The sequence below is a fragment of the Sorex araneus genome, chromosome 7 (genome assembly GCF_027595985.1).
Source record: "Sorex araneus isolate mSorAra2 chromosome 7, mSorAra2.pri, whole genome shotgun sequence".
In the NCBI taxonomy this organism is placed as follows: domain Eukaryota; kingdom Metazoa; phylum Chordata; class Mammalia; order Eulipotyphla; family Soricidae; genus Sorex; species Sorex araneus.
In genome coordinates, this window is record NC_073308.1 from 42,492,423 (window position 1) to 42,517,455 (window position 25,033).

Sequence of the window (25,033 nt, forward strand, 5' to 3'; positions counted from 1 at the left end):
CACCACAGCAACCCCAATAAGTACCACAGTGATAACTTGTGTGTCAGGCAGAATGGTGAGCATGTGTGAGCACTGCAGCAACCTCCAACAAGCACCACAGTGATAACTTGTGTACCTTTGGTGAGGGAGGGAGGAAGGGAGGGAGGAAGGGAACTATTTGCAGATACCATGATTTGTGATTTTTTTAAATAAAAAAAAAGAGCTACTAAAGCTAGTAAGATGAAATTTTATAACATACACTATCTGCTAGAGCATCCAAAACCATGAATTACACAGAAATAAATGTAACAAGATATGTACCAGACCTGTAAACTAAACTCTATGGGAACATTGCTGAGGAAATTTAGAGAACTAAACAAATGGAGAGGTTATAACATGTTCATGAATTGGATGACTCAAAATTGTGATGTCAGTTCTCCCTATGTTGAACTATGGAACAGAACTAAGTCCAAAAATGGACTGACATGTGTGGTTAACTGATTTTGTTAACATGCCAGGGTAACAATAGAAAAGGTATTTTCTATTTGCTATGACCTGTAAAAGTGCAGGAAGGTGGGCGGGAGAGAGCATGGGAACACTGGTGGAGGGAAGTTGACATTGGTGGTGGGATTGTGTTAAAATATTGTATGCCTAAAACTCAACTACCAATAATTTTGTAAACCAATATTTTAAGAGCCTGGAGTGATAATACTGCGAGGAGGGCACTTGCCTTGCATGTGACCAACCCAGGTTTGATCCCTGGCATCCCATATGGTCCCTCAAGTACCACCAGGAGTGATTCCTGAGAGCAGAGCCAAAAAAAAATACCCTGACCAGGTATGCTCCTCACCCCCCCAAAAAAAGAAAAGAAAAGAAAAAACTTTTTAAAGAAGAATAATTAGAAAAAAAGAAGGAGCGTGACCATTTCCCAGTGGAGCCAGAGGAACTGGAACAATGTTTCCCAAAATAGGCAATACTGCTTCCTCAGGGTGCTGAAATGATGGGGTGAAAGGGTAGGTAGCCTCCAATGCAATTGAAGGGCACTTTGCATGAGTAATGGTTTCTTTCTGAAAAGAGGTCAGTAAGTCATATTTAAGTTTTGAAACCTCTGAGCCATAGTTTTTTTTAAATATTGGTTTCAAAATTTTTTATTTCTTCTCTTCAAAATATGCCATTAGTTTTATGGGGGGCTCATATAGAGATTAAGGTGTTTGCCGTGCATGTGGCCAACCTTGGTTCAAATCCCGACACTTCATATGTTCCCCCAAACACTGCCAGAAGTGACCCCTGTACACAGAGCCAAAAGTAAGCTCTTGAGCACTGCTGGCAGTCCCCCGCCCACACACACAGAAAAAGAAATCTTTAATAAAAGACAAACAATAGACAAGAGAAAAAAAATTGCCGGGATACATTTATTTGACATATAAAACAAGAATCTAGAATACATAAAGAATATATAAAGAATACCTATAACTCACTAAGAATAATCAAATTTTTAAATTAGCAAAATAGGTAGATGGCACAAAGGACTGGAATGCATGTTTTGTACATGGGAGCCCCAGAATCTATTTTCTGAACTTCTTGGGACACCAAGTACCACGTAAAGAATAGTTGCCACCACTACCCCTGTGGCCCACAAACAATCATAAAATAAAATTTTAATTTACTAAAATGGTGTAAATGTATTTTTCAAAAGGAGATACTTAAGTATATATTTAATGTTGCATATTTAAAAAAATGTAAATGTGGTCAGTGCGGAGCCAGAGCAATAGTCCAGTGGGTAGGGCATTTGTCATGAATGTGGCCCACCCAGTTTCAGTCCCCAGAACCCAATATGGTCCCTTGAGCCCAGGAGTGATCACTGAACGCAGTGTCAGATATGGAAGGAGGAGGGAGAGGGGGAGATATCAATGAAAACCACAAAGAAATCTCTCTATACATCGATGTCAAACTGACTAAAATTAATACTGACAATAACAGCTGTTGATGCATTCTAAAACATCACTGGAAAAATGATATAGTTATTTGGAAATGTTTTGCAGCTTCACATTAAAGTTTAATACGACGTGCTTATCAAATGATTCAGTAATTCTGTTCCTAGGTATTTATCCAAGAAAAACGAGTATGTCCATGCAAAGACCTGCTCTCATTTATTTACATCTGTCTTACTCATAGTAGTCTAAAGCTGGGAACTATCCAAATGTTCATCAACATTTGTATCAGTCAGGAATGTTTTTCAAGGGAATGGCTCACGCAGTTATGGGGCCTGGCTAGATAAATCTACAATCTGTAGGGGTGGGGTTATCAGCCTTTCAACTCATTGAATCATGTCCACCCACATTATAGAAAATGATCTTTACTAAAGGCAACCAATTTTAGATGTTAATCTTATCTACCAAACATGCTCAAGCCACCCCTGCCTATTCTAAAGTCTAATTAAATAGCTAGGTATGATAGCCTATCCTAGTTGACACATAAAATTAACCAGTAAATGACTAGATACATGGATTACTAAGTATTACAATAAACAGAAATAATATAGAGAAATGACTACTGGTTTATTTCAGTAGTTTGAGCAACAATGTGGATGAATAGATCTCACACACATACTTTGTTCAGTCAAAGAGGTCAGACAGAAGATCATATCTGGGGGTTTAGAGATAGCACCAGGATTAAAACATTTGCTTTGCATATGAGCAATACCCACTAGATACCAAACACCGTCTTCACCACTGCTTCTGGTACCCTCAGCCACCACCAGCAGTAATCCCTGAGTGTGGCCCAAACTCCGTTCTCCCACCCAAAACACATAAACAGGACAAGAAGATTCTACCTGATTCTACTTATATGAAATTCTGGAACTGTCCATCCTAACCTATGTGTCAGAAAGCAGGTGTTGGGGCTGGAGTGATAGCACAGTGGGTAGGGCGTTTGCCTTGCACACGGCTGACCCAGGTTCAATTCCCAGCATCCCATATGGTCCCCTAAGCACAGACAGGATTAATTTCAGAGTGCAGAGCCAGGAGTAACCCCTGTGCATAGCCAGGTGTGACCCAAACAGAAAAAAAAAAAAAGGCAGGTGTTGGCCTAATGCAAATTAGGTGTTAAGGGGAAGAAGGTTTAAAAAAAAACAAGAAAATTTGTGGGAGTGATAGAAATGTTAGCCACCATGATAATGGCTACATGGTACTTACATTTGATGAATTGTAATTTGTCAAATTACATACTTTAAATGAGCATATTTTTATATATCAATTATTTTTCATATATAAATTATTACTTGGTAAAATTGCTGTTTTGGGGGCTGGAGCAATAGCACAGTGGGTAGGGCTTTGCCTTGCATGCGGCCGACCCAGGTTTGGTCCCCAGCATCCCATATCATCCCCTGAGCACCACCAGGAGTAATTCCTAAGTGCAGAGCCAGGAGTATCCCCTGTGTATCACCGGGTGTGACCCAAAAAGCAAAGAAAAAAAAAGTTGTTATTTTGGTAAGAAAGCTGATTACCACACTTCAGAAATTGCTATCAATGATTTTAGATAGATACCCACTTCTCTTTTTAGATAGATACCACCTCCACTTCGTCGATGACATAGTTCTAATAACACCAAATATCAGCCAAGTGGCACAAATGCTGGCCAACTTAGACCGTGAGTGTGGAAAGGTCGGACTGCAGCTGAATCTCACGAAGACAATGTTCATGAGAAACAGACTAGTACCTGATGTTCCATTTGCCCTCAACAGAACGAACATCTCCAAATGCAACAGTTATATGTACCTAGGTTGAGAACTCAACATGACAAACGACCTGGCACCTGAACTGCGCAGGAGGAAAAGAGCGGTGTGGAACACCTTCAAGAGCATCAAAGAAGTGATTAAGAGAACGAAGAAGGGGCTGGAGCAATAGCACAGCGGGTAGGACGTTTGCCTTGCACACAGTCGACCCAGGTTCGATTCCCAGCATCCCATATGGTCCCCTGAGCACCGCCAGGAGTGATTCCTGAGTGCATGAGCCAGGAGTAACCCCTGTGCATCGCCAGGTGTGACTCAAAAAGCAAAAAAAAAAAGAGAGAGAGAGAACGAAGCACCTCCAGCTCTGGGCACATTTTTTCAACTCCATCATTCTTCCTGCACTAACATACACCTCAGAGACCTGGGCCCTATGAAAACAGGATGAGAACATTATTCGGGTATCCCAAAGAGGAATCAAAAGAGCTATGCTTGGAGTATCACATTTCACTCAAGTGAGAGAAGGAATCCGGAGTTCTGACCTCCATCGAAGGAGAAGGGACAAAGAATCAGGGATAAAGAAAAAAAAAAGAATCAGGGACGCTGTCTTGTTTGCCAAGGCATCGAAAATCAGATGGGCCAGACACATAATGCGATTTAGAGACGACCACTGGACTAGAGCTGTCACTGACCAGATGTCAAAAGACCGAGTGGCTGCCCATCTTCAAGATGGTCAGACTTCTTCATCAAGACCCTGAATGAACAGTTTGAGGCTCTTTGTGTTCCTGGAGCGAGCAGACACCATTGGGCTACTCGACAAGGAGAAATGGAGATGTTACTGGCACCCGCTTAAACAAATCGATGAATAATGGGATGACAAGTGATACAAGTGATACCCACTTCTCTGAAACCTGTTTTGAAAAAAAAAATCCATTGAAGTCTGAATGATAGGTTCAATCTCTAGCACTCCATGTGGTCCACCCAGCACCACCAGAAGTGAAAGTGATCCCTAAACTCAGAGCTAGGGATAACCTCTGAGCTCGAGTTGGGTTGCCCCAAAAACAAAAATCAAAAACAAAACAAAACACATCAGTTTCCTATTGAATTACTTTGTATCGAGTGTGTGGAGAATTCGTGAGTCTTCTGTGGTAATGAGAAATTCCCTAGACAGGATCCAAGGACAAGCTCGCAAAGAGAAGGGCTTGGAGCCACAGCACCTCCGGTCGGGTCATTGCCTTGCACAACGCTGACCTGGGTCCCATCCTCAGTCCCCCTGTACCACCAAGAGTCATTCCTGAGTGCAGAGCCAGGAGTAAGCACTGAGCAATGCTGGGTGGGGGCCAAAATCATCATCATCATCATCATCATCATCATCATCATCATCATCATCATCACGCAAAGAGAAAGATCCCGTTTGGATTCTGCTTTTGGCTTGATTTTCAGAGTTGCCAGCAGAACCCGCGTGTCCCAGGAGCGCCTCCCGCTCTTTGCGTCCCTCCAGCATCCCTGTGGGCGGGGCGCGCAAGGGCCCCACACCTGCCAAGCACCTGGCCCGCCCCGCGGGAAGGGGGATGCCAGTTGCCACCAGGGCCCCCCTCTCAGGATTCTGGGGGAGCGAGGCAGGAGTGAGCGGCGGGCGCCGGGCAAGCGGCCACGGGCAGTCGTGGGCCCCTGACAGTGGACGGGCCGCCGGGTCGCGGGTGAGCTGCACCCGCCCAGCTGGCCGCCGTCAGAGATGCAAATTCCCGGGGCCCCTCTCAGCCCCCAGCGAGCCCTTGTTAAGGGGGCGGCCAGGTGGCGGCCGGGCCAGGAGGAGCGAGAGGCGCTGATTGAGCCGCCGGCCTCATAACCGCGGGGGCGCGTTGCGCCGGGGGCGCCATGGCCAGACCCGCGGCTGCAGAGCTGGGTGAGCCGGCGGCGGGGTTTGGGGGGCCCGGGGTGGGAGGGGAGCGGGGTCCCGGCCGGCCTGACGGGCGCTCCCTCTCCGCAGCCGCCACGCCCCGCGACGTGAGCCGCAGCAGAGCGGGCAGCCTGGCCGAGCGCGCGGCCCACAAGTCGCTCTGGGGTGAGTGAGGCCTGGGGTGCCGGCGGGGGACCCCCAGAGGGGGCGCAGGAGGACGCGGGGTCTCCCTCCCACCCCCTCCCCCACACATGCCCTGCTTTGCAGGCTGTGAGCTGAGCCAGGACAAGCGTACATGGACCTTCAGAGCCCAGGGCGAGAGGAAGCTGGACTGCAAGGTGATGCTGAGCACGGTGGGTGCCCCGGTTGGGTGCTGTCCCTTAGGATCTTCCCTTGCCGGTGGGTCCCATCCCAGTGAGTGCTGTCCTGCCCTGTGGGTGGGTGCCCTGGTGGGTGCCGAACTTCCCGGGGAGCACTGTCCTGGAGAGTCGCTTCCCCATGGGTCCCGTTCCCAGTGCGTCTTGCCCGGTGGGGATGTCCCGGCGGATGCTGTCCTTGTGGGTGCCATCCCGTCCCCGGTGGATGTCCCAGCCCCGTAGGTCCCGTCCGGGTGAGTGCCGTCCCTGTGGGTGCTGTCCATACCTGCCCCCCAAGGCCCAGCCTGGGGGACTCACCCCCAGCACTCTGACCAGGGGCCCGGCTTCCCGCCTAGGACTTTCTCTTTTCAACCCCCTCGTAGATTTGCTTGGGGGAAAAAGCCAAAGAGGAGATAAACCTCGTGGATATCGTGCTAGCCGGGAACAAAGAGGACAAGAAGGCCAAGGCGGTCACCATCGCGTCTCTCCAGCCCTCGGTGCTGCCCACGGTGAGCCTTCCTCCCTGCAGGCTCCTGCCCAGGCCTGCCCGCTGGGGACAGACGGTGCGTCCAGACTGCCAGAGACACAGCCCCGGGCTCAGCCTCCCGGCTCCTCTAATGGGCAAGTGCGATGCCTTCTCAAAAATCTCACTTTCCCTGTGTGCTTACTTTCTGGGATAGGCCGCTGCTGCTGACTGTCGCCAGAATTCTTTTTTTTCTAATTTATCTTAGAGTTCCCTAGACCAGTTATTCATGAATAACTGCAGTTTTGTATCATTTCTTCAAATCCCCCTATAAGAGCTAGGACTTAGCCTATACTATTGGATAAAATGAGAATGCTTAGTGTCCTGACAGTGCAAAAAGAATGCATCTCAGGGGGCTGGAGCGATAGCACAGCGGGTAGGGCGTTTGCCTTGCATGTGGCCGACCCGGGTTCGATTCCCAGCATCCCATATGGTCCCCTGAGCACCGCCAGGAGTAACTCCTGAGTGCAAAGCCAGGAGGTAACCCCTGTGCATTGCCAGGTGTGGCCCAAAAAGAAAAAAAAAAAGAAAGCATCTCAGAGGCAAGGTGCTTGCTGGCATGAGGCAGACTCTGGTTCATTCCCCAGCGCCACAGGCTCCGGAGTGAGCCCTGAGCACTGCAAAATAACAGGGAGAAGAAAAAAAAATGCTTCAAACGTTTCTCCATTAAAGTCTGTATGCTGAGCAGGAGAGATACTATAGCTGGTAAGGCATTTTTCTTAAATCTTATCTAAAAAAAGAAGTCCGTAGGTAAACATAGTGTCTAGTTTTAGGAGAGTGTTTTGTTTTGTTTTTGCTTTTGTTGGGGGGCGGGCACACCAGCTGTGCTCCGAGCTTACTCTTGGCTCTCCAGGACCACTCCTGGCAGGGCTGAGGGACCAGAGGGAGTGCCAGGGTCACCAGGTCGGCCTGGGCAAAGCAAGTGCCCTGCCCTCTGTGCTGTCTCTCTGGTCTAATGCAGAACCCTCCTGGAAACCTATTCTGCTTTTGAAAATGTGAAGTTTTGTCTTTCTACGATTGTTTGCTCTTTCTTTTAAATATTTAATGTGATATCCAACCAACCTTGCATTTCTAAGATAAACAACACTTGTTCATATTACAAAATTCTCTTCCGCTATTTTTTAAAATGCATCGCACCCTGCTCTTGGTCAGATGTTTGCTCCATTCCGTTTTGTTTGCTCTTTTCAGGGAAGCTGTTGAAGGCAAACTTGCTTCTCCAGTTCTCTCTACCCTGTGTTGATTTTAGTAGAAGTTTCTCTGTGGTGCCGGGATGGGGTGGGTGTGATGAGGCCGTGGCTTGCTGCTGGAGAGTGAGTACCGACGGAGTCAAGCCCCAAGACTACTTTTTTTTTAAAACCTTACCTACTCATAAGTGAGGTTGGCTTACCAGTTTTTTCCATCTTATTTAGATGGGCAGGCACAAAGCTAATCTCTCAGACTGAGGGCTAACATATTAAGTTCTGTGATGAGGGGTGATAGAACAAGGATTATCTGCCTTTGGAGATCTGGAAGACCCATCTGTAAACTACCCTCAAATCTTTGTTTTTTTCCTCTTTGTCTCTGGGAGACTTTCCATTCCCTTACATGTCTCCTAGGGAGATTTCATTCATTCCATTATTTTAAAAAGATCAGCTATATAAAGGAAGACTCTTCAATTGGCAGTGTTTGGGAACCATGTGATACTCAGGATCAGAGCCAGGACTCTTGCATGCAACCCTTGATTATCTCCCACCCTTAACAATGATATTTCAATGCATGCTATCCATTCATTTCAAGATGTTCTTTTGTCTGACAAGTAAGGAATGGAGGAACATTTCTCCAAAGCTGATGTCTAATACTCTGGCACCATTTTTTTTTTGAAGACTATCCTTTCCCTGTGCAATACCTAATATTTTTGCAAAAAAAATCAATTTATCCTATTTCTGTGCATATATATACTCTATTTTGTCTATATACTCTATTTTGTCTCATTTACTTATGTTTCCCCTTATGCCAACAAAAGAGTGATTTGACCAGCTAGGGAGATATAGCACAGGGATTAGAGCCAAGTGCTTTTCTCACCTAGGACCCTCCCAGCTTTGCTCAGTATATCCCTGGAGACCCCTGAGTACTTCCCGATGTGGCCCCTGTGGGCTTCTGCTCCCCCTTCACTGAACCATCCAACCTGCTGGTCTAGTATATTTATGGGAATGGCAGGTAAGCCCCTGAGCTATGCTTTGGAAACACCCCCCACCCAAAGAAAAGATCCATGATTGTAAATTTATAGTGGATCTTTACAGTTCTACAACTTTGGGGCTAGAGAGATAGGACAGGGGTGAAGACACTTGCCTTGTAAGCAGTCATCTGTGGGTCAACCCACGGTATTGCATGGGCCCCAAACACTGCCAGGTGTAGCCTAGAAACCCAAGTTGATTTTCTACAACTTTGGTATTCTTTTCCAAAACTATATTGGCAATCCTACCTCTTTAGTTTTGGCTTTCTTTTAAAATGTAAGCCTACTGGGATTTTTATTGAGCTGATATTGAATCTATAGATTACTTATTGGGAAGGCAATTGAAATCTTAATCTCAAATTCCAATAGTTGCACATGAAGTTTTTCTCAATTTTCATAGATTCTTTATGATTCTATAATTTTAACAAAATATTCTAGACTTCAGGGTACTGGTTATATTGTATTTTAAGCTACCGAGAGTATCCCACCCTCACGGCAGAGCCTGGCAAGCTGCCTGTGGCGTATTCGATATGCCAAAAACAGTAACAACAAGTCTCGCAATGGAGATGTTACTGGTGCCCGCTCGAGCAAATCGATGAACAGGATGACAGTGCTACAGTGCTACAATTAATACTTATTTCATAATTCAGGGCTCTATTAAAACTGTATTGATAAATATATTGAAAGATCACTCATAGGTCATAAACTTCACCTGTTAGCATGTAATTCACTGGCTATTAGTAAATTCAGTTGTGCTACCATTACAATCATTACATATCATTACACTTAGAGCATTTTCATTGCCCACAAAAGAAAATTCTTGCCTGTAAGTAGTCACTTGCATCTTCCATGCCTAAGTCCCTCCCAGCCCTGTACAATTTTTTTTTCTTTTTGGGTCACACCCAGCATTGCATGGGGGTTACTCTTGGCTCATGCAACTCAGGAATTACTTATGGCAGTGCTCAGGGGACCCCATATGGGATGCTGGGAATTTAACCCGGGTTGGCTGCGTGTAAGGCAAACACCCAACCCACTGTGTTATTGCACCAGCCCCTCCTGTGAAATTTTTAATGTACTTTGTTTCTCACTTATATGAAGTCCATTTAAATGAAATTGTGAAGTATTTCTTTTGTGACCAACTTTTTTCATAATGTTTCAGGTTTATCCATATTATAACACTTTTTCCTTTTTATTGCCAGATAACATCCATCCATGATGTTAATTGACCACATTTTCCTTGTCCATTCAGCAGCTGATGCACCTTTGGGTTGTTTCTACCTTTTTTGGGGGGATGAGGGGCCACACCCAGTGATGCTCAGGGGTTACTCCTGGTGGTGCACAGGGGACAATAGGGGACACTGGGAATCAAACCCAGATCAGCCTTGTGCAAGGCAGGCACCTTACTTGCTGTCCAATCGCCTTGGCCTTGTTGCTACCTTTTAACTAAATGGATGTTCTGAATCTTCATGTACAGACAGTTGTATGAACATCTTGTAATATCTCTTGAGCAAATACCTGAGAATGTAACTGGTAGGTCATATTAACTTTCTATGAAACATTTTAACTTCCATATTGTTTTCCAAAGTGGCCACACTGTTTTCCAATCCCACCCGTATATGAGGATTCCATTCCCCCACATCCCTCCACTTGTTTTCACTTGTTTTGATTAGTCATCTGGTGGCTATGAGAGTAGCTCATTGTGGTTTTGATTAGCATTTCCCTGCTACTAATGTGGAACTTCATGTGCTTATTTGTTATTTGCATATCTTTTTTGAGAATTGCCAACCCGTCTTCATTTTCTTTTATTTTTGAGTTAAATATTCATCTATTTATCTATTAAATATTTATCTTTATATTTCTCTGTTGCCTTTGTCAATATTCGTGTTCATACTATCAAATTGTGTGTGTATTTTATTTACCTTGCACAAAAATCCTTATCAGATGATTTGTAACTCTTTCCGCCATTCCATGGGTGGTCTCTTTTCAGATGATAATGAGTGGAAGCACACAAGATGTGTGCCTCAATCAAGCACCGGTTGCTACTTTTCTGAATACTCATGTGAGACCTTCTGCAGCTCTCTGCAGCTCTCTTCTCTCCTGTTTCCTGCTTTGTGAGCCCTGGGTGCTGCCTTGCCTTCCCGAGTTGCCTAGTTCCACAGCCTCGGCTCAGGAAGGCCGCTGGGCTCTGCTTGAGTTCCCACTCTGGTTTTTAATCCAAACGCTGTGAATTACAAAGTTACTCATTATGAAGTTTCAGGTATACTATGTTTCAATACCACTCCCTTCACCTGTATCCACTTCCCTCCACCAATGCCCCGCCCCCCACCAGCCTGCCTCTATGGCAGGCACATTCCCCTCCCCCATTGTCCTAGTGTTCCCTTCCGTAACTTATCCCTCTCCCCCACTCCTGTGACAAGCTTCCTTCTGTGAAAACCAGTTCTCCTGCTCTTCATTTCTCCTGCCTCTGGGTATCTGATATTCCCCTACAGTTTCTACATATCCAGCATATGGGAGATCGTTCTCTTTCTGTCTCTCCCTTTGTCTAACTTCACTCAACACGGCAGCAAATTATCTAACTGTCCTCTTTTCTTATGGCTAACTAGTATTCCATTTGCATATATGTCTCATTGTTTCTTTATGCAGTTATCTACTTCTTGGGCACTTGGGTTGTTTCCAGATTTTGGCTATTGTGAATAGTGCCGTAAAGGAGTGAGTTCCCATAGCCTGAGCAGCCATCAGCCCCTCTCGCTGGCTTCCTGTCTCTCATGGGCACTGTTCTTTCTTGACAATATCCACCATCTTGAGCCATTGATACTTATTTGCTTTTTTCATTATTTCAAGTTGAATGGCAAATTCAGTCTGTTACTAAGACTGAACCAAAATAAAAGTCCATTTTGATCCGCTGAGTCAATTTGAGCATTTCTGTTTTTCTAGGTATTTTTGTCTTGTTTGACTATATCTCTCATTGTGATTTTGCAGTTCTATTTAGATCTCCATTAGGACTGGAGAGATAGTACTGCAGGTAAGGCACTTGCCGACATGCATTCGATCCTCAGCGTCTCATATGGTCCCCTGAGCCCCGCCAGGGGTAATTCCTGAGTGCAAAACCAGGAGTAACCCCCTGAGCATTGCTGGGTGTGACCCCAAAACCAAAATAAATCATCTCCGGTAGGAGCTAGATAGTTCAATGAACTGAGCACATGCTCCTCGTGCAGGAAGCCCAAGTTCAATCCCTAGCAGCACCAGAGCACCATGCCAGGAGTAGCCCCTGAGCCCTGCTGTGTGGCTCCAAAACAAAGCAAAAGCAAACAAAAAATCAGCTGTAGCATTAGTTGTCCCCCACCCCCTTCATCTGAATCACTGGAGTCTCTCCTTGTTTTCAAAGAATCATCGTTTAATTTTGTTGATGTTTTCTGTCTTTTTTTCTATTAAATATTTTGTTATCTAATATAGTCTATTGTTCCTTTCTCTTTCTGAATTAGAAATCCATTTAGCCTATTCATGATGTAGCTTATTTTTACAAGTAAGTTTTATTTTATTTATTTTGCTTATTTGTTCTTTTTGTTTGGGGGCCACATATCGTGGTGCTCAGGGGTTACTCCTGGCAGGCTTGATGTGGGGGGGCCCTTGTGGGATGTCAGGGATTGAACTCAGGTTGGCTTTGTCAAGGCAGCTGATCAACCTGCTGTACTATCACCCTGTCCCCATAAGTTTTATTTTGAATACTATAAATTTCCTTTTGTGGATTTAGTTTTTAGGCCACGGCTAGTGATGCTCAGGGTCCACTTCTGGCTCTGTACTCAGGGATTAATCCTGGCGGTGGTCAGGGGACTATATGGGGTCTCAGGGATTGAACCCAGGTCAGTCACATGCAGAGCAAACACCCTATCCACTGGACTACGTCTCTGGCCCGTTTGTGAAAATGCTTAAGTGTACCCTCCATTTGTATTTCTATTGTGAGCTTACTTTATTTTACATAAAATATCTTCTAACTTTTTTTCCTTTCTGCAAGGGGTGGCAGTTCCCACCAGTGCTCCTGCGAACACGACCAGTTGGTGCCCGGATGCCTCCAGAGACACCCCTGTTGGTGCTCGGGAGTGGGTCGGGGGCCCTGGGGCTGCCAAGGTGGAGCCAAGGCTTTGCATATGCCAAGCACGTTTTTTGTTTGTTTGTTTGTTGGGCCATACCTGGCGGTGCTCAAGGGTTGCTCCTGGCTTGTCACTGAGGAATCACTCCTGGCGATGCTCGGAGGACCAGATGGGGAGCCGGGGACCAAACCCGGGTTAGTCACTTGCCAGGCAAAAGTCCCACCTGCTGTATTATCTCTCTGGCTCTCCGTATCAAGCATTTACTCTTCCACTTGAACCATATCCTGGCGCTCCATTGTGATTTTTTTAATTAGATGTCTTAGTTATTTGGAAATTTAATTACCACAGGATTGACTGAGTTACTTTTAAGGTAATTGCTTTTAAGGTACAGAAATGTGGCCCATATTTTATTTGTAGACTCTTTATTTGTGCTCTAATACGTGGCATTACAGGATTCTGTGTTACATTAAGCTCATGTGTTCAAACATCTCTATTTTTGTCTTCCTCATATATCACTCATATATCAATTACCCCTCACCAAAGTGAATTAAAATTCCCTATTATGGGTGTAGATTTTGGGTAGGTTCTCCTGATAATTGTTTGATTTATATGTTTACTTTTTAAGTGAAGATTTTCTAGATAATTAAAATTTGCACAGGTGTAAGAAACAGCAGGGGCTGAAGAAACAGCTTAAAAGAATTGAGCACATGCTTTGCATACAGGAGGCCAAGTCCAATCCCTTGGGACCACATAATCCCCCAAGCACCAACACACTTCCAGGTATGCCCCCAACCACACACACACACACACACACACACACACACACACACACACAGTGATCTGTATTTTGCCCAGCATTTTACAGAATTGATAATATATGTCACAGCCAGGATAATAACATTGGCACAACCCCAGGATCTAATTTTAGCCAATTTCATCATTGATGTTCAGAACTGGTTATGGTGGTGAACAGGTCAGTCCCAAAGAGCTAAGGTTTCCCTTCTCAGACCACACAGCTGCCCTTTTACTCCCTCTACCTTTGACTCCTGGCAACCATCAGTGGATCCCCCCAGTTAAAAAAATTCATCATATCATCATCATCCCGTTGATCGTCGATTTTCTCGAGTGGTCTCAGGATCATCTCCATTTGTCCTAGCCCTGAGATTTTAGAAGCCTCTCTTTACTCGTCCTTCCCAACGATGTCGCATTGGAGGCTCTTTCAGGGTCAGGAGAATGAGATCCATCCTTGTTACTGGTTTTGGCATATGAATACACCACGAGGAGCTTGCCAGGCTCTCCCATACATGCAGGAAACTCTCGGTAGCTTGCCAGGTTCTCTGAGAGGGAGAACTAGGCTATAAGATGTTCTGGGAGCTTGGTTTTATAGTCTCTGTATGTTGGCCGTTGACAGGATTACAAGGCGCCGGGGGGCAGTTTCTGGGTGTGACCGCCTATCTACTGGAAAATGGGGGATCTGGGCGGAAGAGGCCCTGTCTTGATCTGAAATCCTTCAAAGGTAACTTTTTTTGCAATTCACTTTTCTTCCTCTGAATAATTCCCCAGTGATTTCTCCCCTCCAGTCCCCCTCCATCTCTATCACCACCACTGTTTTTTGCTGGTTAGTACTTCCTGACCAACCTATCACAGTTCAGTCATTCTTCTGTGGGGAACGAGGCTGGGTCCCCATTTGGGGCAATTATGAGTGGAGTAACTGCTGTGCACATGTGCACATTTGTTGTAAAAGATTTCATGTGATCTGCAAGTTTTAATTTCGCAAATTTCTGGGATCAGTGCCCAGAAGTGCAATGGATGGGTTATATGGTAGTCATATGTTTCTTTGGCTGTGCCAACCTGTTTTCCAACGTGCTATTTTTACTTTTCCACCAGTCATTGTGGCTAATGGAGTTTCTCTGCATCCTTGGCAACATTCCTCTCACTGTTTCTCACTTCAACCATTCTCATGTGTGTGGAGTGACATCTCACTGTGCTTTTAATTTGCATTTCCATGACGGAAAATGATGTTGAACATCTTTTCATCTGTGAATTTGCGATCTGAATATTCATCAAAATGTCTGTCTTTTGCCCATTTTCTGAATTGGATTATTTGGTGACTGCTGAGTTTTGCTAATTCTTTGTTTTGCAAATATTTTCTCCCGTCTATAACTTGTCTTGTCATAAGAGCTTTTACAGAACAAACATTTTAAATTTTGATCCACTATTCCAATTTGATTTTGCTTAAGTTCAGAAGCTCTTGTCTAATCTAAAATCATGAAGCCTTTCTGTCTGAAAGTTTCTTCATATGGGTTTGAGTGATAGTACAGCGGGTTAGGCATTTACCTTGCAAGTGACTGACCTGAATCCAATACCCAGAACCCCACACGGTCTCCTGAGCCCACCAAGAGTGATCTGAGTACAGAGCCAGGAGTAAGCCTTGAGCACAGTCAGGTGTGATCCAAAAACAAAACAAAAGTTTCACTGAACTGAATTTCTGTTAGAAATGAGTAGCCCTTGTGTGGGCATCTATTTCTAGATCCTCTTTCCCCCTGACCTATGTGTCCCTCCCTGTCCTCCGACACCATGTTGTCTCGCTTGCTGTGACTATGGTTTAGGCATGTTTACATTCCTATATGTTGGTGCATATGATTTAGCAGATGACCTTCCTTAAACTGATTTTAAATAGCTTGATTTAAAGTAATGTTTAAAGAGAACTATTTAGGGGCTGGAGCGATAGCACAGCGGGTAGGGCGTTTGCCTTGCATGCGGCTGACTCAGGTTCGATTCCCAGCATCCCATATGTCCCCGAGCACCGCCAGGGGTGATTTCTGAGTGCACAGCCAGGAGTAACTCCTGTGCATAGCCGGGTGTGACCCAAAAAGCAAAAAAATAAAAATAAAAATAAACAGAACTATTTAAAATAACTTCCCTCCTGCCCTCCTGTCTAGTGGTGTCAGGAGCCACATTGTTGGTTGTAGTGCTCACGTAGGGCTCATGTGGGGGTGGGTCACACTTCTGGCAGAGTTGTACCCCATTAGTTGCGAGCTTACCCACACACTGACGGCAGCATGGCTGGCAGTTTGGGGGCACTGGGAATTACAGACATGCTCTGCTTCACACCCCGTGCACGGATGGGCTCCAGGGACTGAACCCATGCCCTGACACTTGACAGCTTGGCATTCTGATAGCAGGCGGCCACCCTGACAGCCCTCAGCCTGACTCTCAAAAATCACGTTGTGATGACCCTCTTTGTTCCTAAAGGGCCTATGGAACTAGACCCTCTATCGTCTAATACCGCTTCCCAGTTTCCTCTCAATAACTATTATTCCTATATGTCCATGTCATAACACTCACCACTTCAGATAGCCCAAAGATACTGAGGATGAAGACTTGCTCTGAGTCCTCCATGATCAGTGAAGTTGTGGCCAGTGAAAAGGAAGCAGCAGCAGCTGCAGCTACAAACTCTGCAAAGTGCCCTTAAAGGGACACCATGCAGCCACTATGGGATGGAACACGGGCTGTGTATGCAGGTACCCCTGGGCTTGATTCCCTGGACCTCAGAGTCCTCAGGATGCTGCCAAGAGCAACTCTGAGATCCCCACCAAAAAGGGTTTTGTGACCATCTTTGTCCCTTCCTCCTTCCTGTTGGTGGAACCTGGATGTGATATTTTGTTTGGTTGGGTTTTTTTTTTTTTTTTGGCTTTTTGGGTCACACCTGGCGGTGCACAGGGGTTACTCCTGGCTCTGCACTCAGGAATTACCCCAGCAGTGCTCAGGGGACCATATGGGATGTTGGGAATCGAACCCGGGTTGGCCGCGTGCAAGGCAAACGCCCTCCCCGCTGTGCTGTAGCTCCAGCCCCTGGATGTGATATTTTGAACATCACTGCTGACAGCCATCCTGGACCAGAATACAAAAGCCATAGACTGAAAAGGTTTAAAGAGCCTGGTGACTGGGAATGCAGCTGAATTCTGGACTTAATTTGGTGAGCGTGAACAAGCTGCCATCTTTTATTGGGTGTGGGGGGGTGTTAAGGGTCATATCTGGCCTGGCCTGGTGCTCGTGGCTTACTCCTAGCTCTTCACCCAGGGATCACTCCTGGTGGGGATCAGAGGACCATATGGGGTGCTGGGACTCAAACCTGGGGGAACGCCCCGTCTGCTATACCCAGCCCCCCACGCGAGCCGCCCTCTTGTATAAGGACAGTCATTGAGTTTTCTGTCAATTGTTGCCAAACCTGGTCTAACTAATGCATTTAGCTTCATTTTCTTAAGGATATATATATATATTTAATTTTTTAATTTTATTATTATTATTATTATTTTGCTTTTTTGGGTCACACCTGGCGATGCACAGGGGTTATTCCTGGCTCTGTACTCAGAAATTACCGCTGGCTGTGCTCAGGGGACCATATGGGATGCTGGGAATCAAACCCGGGTCGGCCGCGTGCAAGGCAAACTCCTACCCACTGTGCTATCACTCCAGCCCCAAGGATATAATTTTTTTACAAGCAGTTTAGATTTAAAAGAACACAGACTAGTAAGTTTTGCGTCTCCTCCACACAAGCCTCCCGTTATCAACATTACCCACCAGGTGGCGCAACTAGCTTCTTTTTCGTTCTACTGCCTACGACTGCAGTAACTGAGATGCAGCTATTTTTTTATTTCTTTTTTTTTTTTTAATAGTCATTCCTGGCAGAGCTCAGCCCAAAATGGGCCAGTGGTATTGAGGGCTCTTCATTGTGGGGAATTGAACTCAGGGCATTCAAACCCAACTGTAGAGGCTTAAGGAAGTTAAAGATTAATTGTTTTTATATAAAGGAATTTCAGAACTTAGCAGTCCAGGCCTGATAAAATGGCTCTGTGGTTCCCAAGAAACCAATCTCCTCTTCCCTTTCTCCTGGCAGTGTCCCCTAAACTTATTTTGCCTACTGTCCCTTTTCAGGAGTGATCTCTAAGAGCAGAGTCAGGTGTAAGTCCTGAGCACTGACAGGTGTTGATTAAAAAAAAAAAAAAGAAAGAAAGAAAATTTAATATATATGTATAGTAGGGCAGGAGTGATAGTACAGAAGGGAGGGCATTTGCCTTGCACGTGGCTGACCCAGGTTCGATCCCCAGTATCCCATACAATCCTGTAAGCACCACCAAGAGTAATTCTTGAGTGCAGAGCCAGGAGGAACCCCTGAGCATCACTGGGTGTGACCCAAAAGCCTCCCCACAAAAAATATATATGTATTTTTCCTAAGTCTACTCTGCAACCCCCCCCACCACCACCACCACCTGCCCCAGGCTCCTCCAAGTCCAGAAAGGCTGTTGCACCTCCATTTCTTACCTCTGCATCTCAGGTTAGAAGAGAAACATCAATGAAGAATCAAAGGGCTGGCCTCAGTTATGTCTCCTTCTCAAGGTGTCTTCCCACAGGTGCCTTCCATCCAGTTCTGCTTTCAACTCATTGGTCCGGAAATTAGTAACTCGGTCACGGCTAAGTGCAAAAAAAAACTGGTCAATGCAGTGTTTGGCTGGGTGCGTCTTTGAATAATATCAGGGTGCAATTATTACAGGAGGGAAGGACGCATGTTAGACGAGGAACTGGAAGTTCTCATCTCTACTGCTGTTTCCAGCCCCTCCCCCTTTCTCTGTTGATGTGTTTTATGTGGGGATCTTGTCAGCACTATGTAGCTAATCTTTGTTTTATTCCCTAAGATCACTGTTACTGTTACTGTGTCACTGTCATCCCGTTGCTCATGGATTTGCTCGAGCAAGCACCAGTAATGTCTCCATTGTGAGACTTGTTACTGTTTTTGGCATATGGAATACACCACGGGGAGATTGCTGGGCTCTGCCGTGCGGGCGGGATACTCTCGGTAGCTTGCCAGGCTCTCCAAGAGGGATGGAGGAATCGAACCTGGGTCGGCCATGTGCAAGGCAAATGCCCTACCCGCTCTGCTATCACTCCAGTCCCCCTGACTAATATAGTCTGTCAAACTTCTTGTGATCACAAATAGAATCCCATTCTAATTTCTATTGGTTATTTTTAAAAATAATTTTTATTTTTAATTTTGCTGTGCTGGGGATTCAGTGTGTGCCCTACCGCTGAGCTTCGTCCTTGACGTGCTGCGCTCAACTTAAACCGCGTATTCTCATTCTTCCCGGAGAGCCCGGGATCTTCTCTAATTCCCATCCTCGAAACTTACACGCCGCCTGTCATGTTAAGCTGCAACTGGCTTTGCGCCTGCTCGACACTAGTCATTACCAGCATGATTTTGTTTTACTGTAATGATGACTTAGAACTCTTTGCCAATTTGTTGGCTCATTGCTACTGCTTGCACTCACTTCTTAATTTAATTGCTCTCTTTCTTAAACTTCCTTGAGCAGACCTTGGAATCGTAGATTTTCTTGGACTTTGCCTGGACATCTTTTCTGGGGCGCCACACCCCACTGTGCCCAGGGATCACTCCTGGCAGGTCTCAGGGGGCCATATGGGATGTGGGGGGGTTGAATCTGTGTCTGCCATGTGCAAGGCAAGCTCCTGACCCACTGTACTATTCCACAGGCCTGGGAAATAATTATTTTATTCTCGTTTCTCCATGCTAGTATGACTCTACATATACTTGAATGTGTCATTTCCCTCACTGCCCTGAAGTTCTATTCTGCCAGCCCTTATTTTGCTGTTGAAATCCTGTGTGCTTACTATTCCTTTTTTGAACTCTGTCTTTCCTCTATTTTATTTATTTATTCATTTATTTGCTTTTTGGGTCACACCCGCCGATGCACAGGGGTTACTCCTGGCTCTGCACTCAGGAATTACCTTGGGATGCTGGGAATCAAACCTGGATCAGCCGTGTGCAAGGCAAACGCCCTACCCACTGTGCTATTGCTCCAGCCCCTCCTCTATTTTAAAATCTCTATTATTTTCTTCTTGGGGTCCACACCCAGTAGTGCTTGGGGGCTACTTCCAGTTCTATTCTCTGGGGCCCTAGTAGTGCCAGTCTGAGCTTTCTGTACTCGAAGCCTGCACTCAGCCTGGCAAGCTATATCTCTGGCCCAAATTTATTTTGATTTCTCTGCGGAAGACTTAAGGTTCCCGAGTCTGTGTCTTTGATAATTTCTGAGTCTTTAACAACTCCCTGCAAGTCCTGACTGTTCCCATCTCTAGCTCCTTATTCTGCGTCAATACATGGGCCTCAGCAGCTTCCTCCCCATCCTCCTTTTTTTTTTTTTTTTTTTTGCTTTTTGGGTCACACCCAGCAATGCACAGGGTTACTCCTGGCTCTGCACTCAGGAATCACTCCTGGCGGTGCTCAGGGGACCATATGGGATGCTGGGAATCGAACCCCGGTCGGCCGCGTGCAAGGCAAACGCCCTCCCCGATGTGCTATCATTCCAGCCCCCCTCCTTTTTTTTTCTTAACTTTTTTTTTTAATTTGAGGTACTGCTAATGATGGTTTCCCATCTATGTAATTCCAACCCTCCTTCCGCACTCCTGTGATACTTTCTACCTAATTACTCCTGAGCAATCTCACTGTCGAATTCTTGCTTCAACGACCTTGTTTTTATTCTCAATCCTTGGCTCCATTTATTTTTGTGCTGGTTGTTTTCCTGTCCAGAAACTGCCTTTTGGCCCTACTTTTTTTCATACTACGTTTTGGTTGTATACTCCGTTTTGGTTCTACTTCTGTGTTTATTGGGTTTTTGCCCGCTGGGGCCTCCCCTGCTGCTCTCTCGGCCCTGGGTTCTGTCCTTTCTCTGCCGACTCCAACAGGGCGGCTTCCTGAGCGGTTTGTGATTGGGAGCGATTGAGTTGTTGTCCCCGGAGAATTCTAGCCTCCCGTGCGTGCGTGCGTGGCAGTGCGCTTGGGTCTGCTCTTGGCCCAAGAGACCTCGGCAGCTGCGTCTGACACAGACCTCCCGGCTTGTCCAGAGCTTGAGTCAGTTCAGATGCCGCGCAGGTGGGCTTTAGTGCTCACTGATGCCTCGGTTCCCGCTCCCACATTTCCTGTTAGCCTCCTCCCACGGGGGATAGATTCTCACTGTTGGTTGGGGCTTTTTCCCCTCTTGTCACCTGGATGTTCACCGCCTGTTGCCCTGTCCGAGTCCCTGCGTCAGGAAGCCGGGCCGGAGTTGCTCGGGGTTGCTCCTCCCTCCCGCGCTGGCCTGCCCTTCTGATGAGGGAGATTCTCTTTCTCTATTTTCAGGCCCCGCGTGGCAGTGCTCGGGAGCCCATATGCTGGGGGTAAGGCTGGGGCTTTAGCACGTGGCATGTGAGCGCCAGCCTGCTAAATCATCTTCCCAGGGGGCCTCAGGCCTCTTTCTGATGCGAGAAAGCAGGCAATAAAAACAGGATCGGACTTTCCCCAGCATGTCTGGGCATTTGCACCTGCACTGCTCCTGCCTCTCACCTGCTCTCTGTGAGTCTGTCAGGCTTGGTTGCCTTCTCTGGGAAGCAGTAGCACCTCCTCCGTGGACTTGAGAGGAGCTGCGAGAGAAAGCAGGGGGACCCTCGGCATGGGACCTCGCACACGGGGTACAGATGTGTCGTTATTGTTTCTCCAGAAACATTGGGAGGTTTGGAAAAGTGTCAAGAAAATGAGACCGGGCGAGTGAGACTCTGAGCTCAGCGGGCCAGAGGGGCTGCTCTGCATGCAGGACACCTGGGTTCGACTCCTGGTACTCATGGTCCCCTGAACTCAGTCATGAGAGAACCCTGAGCACTTAGGCAGGGGGAGCTCCTGAGCACCACCTGGCGGTAACCCCAAGACAAAACAAAAAAAAAAAATAATAATACTGTCCTGTGGCCCGCCAGCCCTGTCACGTGCTTCCAGCCTGGACCTGCCTCTGCGTTTGTTTGGAGCATGGCGCATCCGAGCTCGGCCGCCCTTCCCTGGCCGCTGCTCTCGGCTCAGGCTGATCAGCAGGCGCGTGTTTCTCTCAGTTCTGAGGCAGAAGTCCAAGATGGGGGTGCCAGAGCGTTGGGGCTGAGTGAGGGCCCTCTCCCGGCAGGCTGCCTCTGACGCCTTCATGTGACAGGGACGCTCAGAGGGCTGGGGGTGAGATGGAAGAGGGAACAAACTCCGCTTCCTTCCTAAACCGGCGCCACGCACACCCCGGGGTTCCTTCTGCCTCCCTGAGCCTCAAACCCACGGAGTCAGGACTTTGGCAAACTTCCCGCAGCTAAGCCAGCCGCCACCAGCCTTCCCCGCTGCCCCTCTGCTGGGGAGAGCCTCCGATCAGCAGGAACCAGGAGGGTTATGTTCTCCCTCTCCGGGCAGAGGCTGCTAGACGGATGGTCCGGGGCCCTGCGAGCACGCTGGGGGCGAGAGACCCCCGGAAGCGTGTGTGGTGGGAGTCTGTGGTATGAGTGACCCGCTGGGGGCTGAAGCAACAGCACTGTGGGTAGGGCGTTTGCCTTGCACGCCACCAACCCGGGTTCGATTCCCAGCATCCCATATGGTCCCCTGAGCACCGCCAGGAGTAATTCCTGAGTGCAGAGCCAGGAGGAACCCATGTGCATTGCCGAGTGTGACCCAAAAAGGAAAAAAAAAAAGTGACCTGCTGTCCCCTCTGCTCCTCCCATGTCCCTTGCCTGCAGGTTGTCCTGCCCGAGTTGTTTCTTTCTCCTCCTGTCACCTTTCAGCTGCGAGCTGGCTCTGGACCCGTGTTCCTCAGTGGCATGGAATGTTATGGTAAGTCCAAGCTCTGCGCTTAAAAATACGCAAAGCGGGGTACAGGGCCCATGTGACCACCTGAGCATCCTCACAGGACCTTGTACGGTCAGAGAAAACCCTCAGAGTCACAGGCTAAGGCCAGAAGGCCCAATCCTCCCTCACCTTCCCCCAGTCCTCTCTAATGACAGGAGGCTGAACAACTGGTCGCATCTACTCTCTAGTGGTTGTGAGAGATCATTTGAATACTCAGGTAAAACAACTAGGATAGTCACGTTCAGCACACAGGTGAGACTGAAGCTTGTGGCTGTGCTTCCGATGTTGACCCCAGGAGATCCCCCCACCAGGGGTCTTCACCCCCTGGAAGGGCACCCCACACCCCAACTGTCCTGCCCCTTCCTTAGGTTAAGACTGGAGTCCTTAGCTGGTCCTCTCCCCTGCACCACTGTTGTGGGGGGACACCCCTACTCAGCCAGCAGCCGGGTGCCCCTTCCCCATCTTCCAGACCCCCCTCCCCCAGCCTCCCTTCCGCCAGGGAGGCCAGACCAGAGGGGCTGCCGAGGAAGGCAGCAGGGCAGCTCAGTGCACTCCCGCCCCTTTCTCCACCATCCCAGACAATCTAGATGTGTCCTGGGAGGAGGAGGAAGAGGAGGCAGAGGAGGAAGAGGACGAAGAGGAGACAGCAGAGGAAGAGGAGGCAACTGAGGAAGAGAAGGAGGAGAAGGAAGAGAAGGCGGAGGAGGAGGAGGAGGAAGAGGAGGAGGAAAGTGACATCCACTTATCCCTAGAAGAATCCCCTGTCCAACAGACCAAGAGGTCAGCGCCTCAGAGGCAGACCAGTGTGGCTAAGGTGAGGAAAGAGGGTTCCCAGAGGCGCCTCCGAGCCTGGGCAAGGTCGCCTGAGCAGCGTGGACATGCCCAGCAGGGGCCTGAGGCCAAGTGACTCCCCTAATACTTGGTTTTTGTTCTCAGAAGAAAAAGGTGCTCAGTGATGACGAAGCAGCAAGGTAACTCTCCTCCTCCCTCAGCTTAGCCCAAACCCCCTACATCGCACTAGCTGGGGCGCGGCACTGTGGGCTGTGTTCCTGGGGGTGCACCCACGGGCACAATCAGCTGCCACAGCAGGTGGGCATAAGCCCTTTGAAAAGCATTAGAGATTTTAGTGTCGCTTCCATGAAGCAGTCTCTTCCGAAGCGCAAACATGGGGGTTCTCTGCTCCGAGAGCCCAGGCAGGGCGCTCAGAGAGCAGGGGAAGAACATTCTGGAAGCCCGCTGCGGCAGTACTGCCACCTGTCACGTCTCTCCATGCTCCCAGTGTTCCATCACACCTGAGAATAGAGTATCTTGGAAAGTGCTTATAGGATAGGGGAAAAAACAGTATTCAATATCTTGCACTGGATCTTTCGTTGTGTGTGTGGGTGAGGGAACCCTAAAAGCCAACGCACTGGAACGTTAGTCTTGTGGATAAAGTATCAGTAATCTGTTTTGCTGTCTATCTGCTCTATTTTGTGCAATGTCACTCATATCACTTTCACAGTGAAATAATCACCTTGTCGCTAGTAGAAGCAGCTGATAAAAGTCTTGGGAGGAATAGAGCAGCTTAAGGAGGCAGGGCGCCTGGGGGCCGAGTACAGGGTTAGACGCGGGCCTTGCCCGTGACTGGCCCCAGTTCAATCCCTGCCACTACATGTGGTTCATAAGCACTGCCAGGTGTGCCCTTCTCCCCAAATTAAAGTGTCAGTGAGGCTCCCGGCAGCCCCCCTCTCTGTAGACCACAGCCCCTGCTTCTAGAAGGTTCCAAGGCATAGCTTCCCAGGATAGGCAGGCGCGGGCTACTGGCATCAGACTGATTTCTCTCCTTCCCCATCACCCCTCCCCAGACCCAAGGCCAAGAGCCCTGTGAGAAAGGTAGGTGCAGTCCTGTGATCCTCCTTGAACTGGGGGGCGGTCTGGGGCTGGCGGGGTGGGGGGCAGGCTGGAACTCTCTTTTCTCCACAGATCAAAGCTGTACGCAAGCCTAAGAAGATGGGGTCCAAAAAATGAGGACCTAGGAGTGAGCTGGCCACAGTGCCCGAGAGATCTCGAGCACTCTCCAAGGCCAGCCTCCAGACGTTTCCCCCACTCTGAGTCGGGCTGTGGAGGGGGGGCACCACAGGAGCCCCCACCTCTCCCAGCTTTCCAGAATCAGCAGCGGGGGGAGGACCTGCGGGTGGGGTGGACCCTATTAAAGTTTGCTTTGCCAAGACCTTGTCTCTGCCCCTCCTCCTTCAGGGGCAATTTGCTTGCTGGGCTGCATTGAGTCCAGATGCCCAGCAGGGGGCAGCCACGTACTCACTCCCAGACCCAGTGGTCCTGCCCCACCCCCACCCCCCGGGTGCCCAGTCACCCCACCCAAGGGTGTTCTCTGCTTCCCTGCCCCTTCTCAGCCTCAGTTCTGGGTGCTCGCCCTGCCTGGGTGCCCACGGAAGGCGCTTCTCCTGCCCTGTCAGGTGCTGGGGGTCTGTTGGAGCCAGGCCCGAGTGCCTCTGCTGCCCCCCAGGACTGTGCCTCCACCCCGCCCCGCCAGCTCCCCGGTGAAGGGTCTCGGGATCCC

The 25,033-nt window shown here is 47.9% G+C and overlaps 1 protein-coding gene across 1 annotated transcript; it reads left to right on the plus strand.

Moving 5' to 3' along the window:
- Positions 1–5,577: 5,577 nt before the first annotated feature.
- Positions 5,578–24,483, plus strand: NPM2 (nucleophosmin/nucleoplasmin 2). The gene is made up of 9 exons (XM_055144221.1): positions 5,578–5,771; positions 5,874–5,959; positions 6,346–6,471; positions 22,368–22,461; positions 23,055–23,092; positions 23,159–23,290; positions 23,413–23,447; positions 24,321–24,348; positions 24,439–24,483. Exons 1-9 carry the CDS (start codon positions 5,585–5,587, stop codon positions 24,481–24,483), a joined length of 771 nt encoding a protein of 256 aa, XP_055000196.1. The 5' UTR covers positions 5,578–5,584.
- Positions 24,484–25,033: the final 550 nt, after the last annotated feature.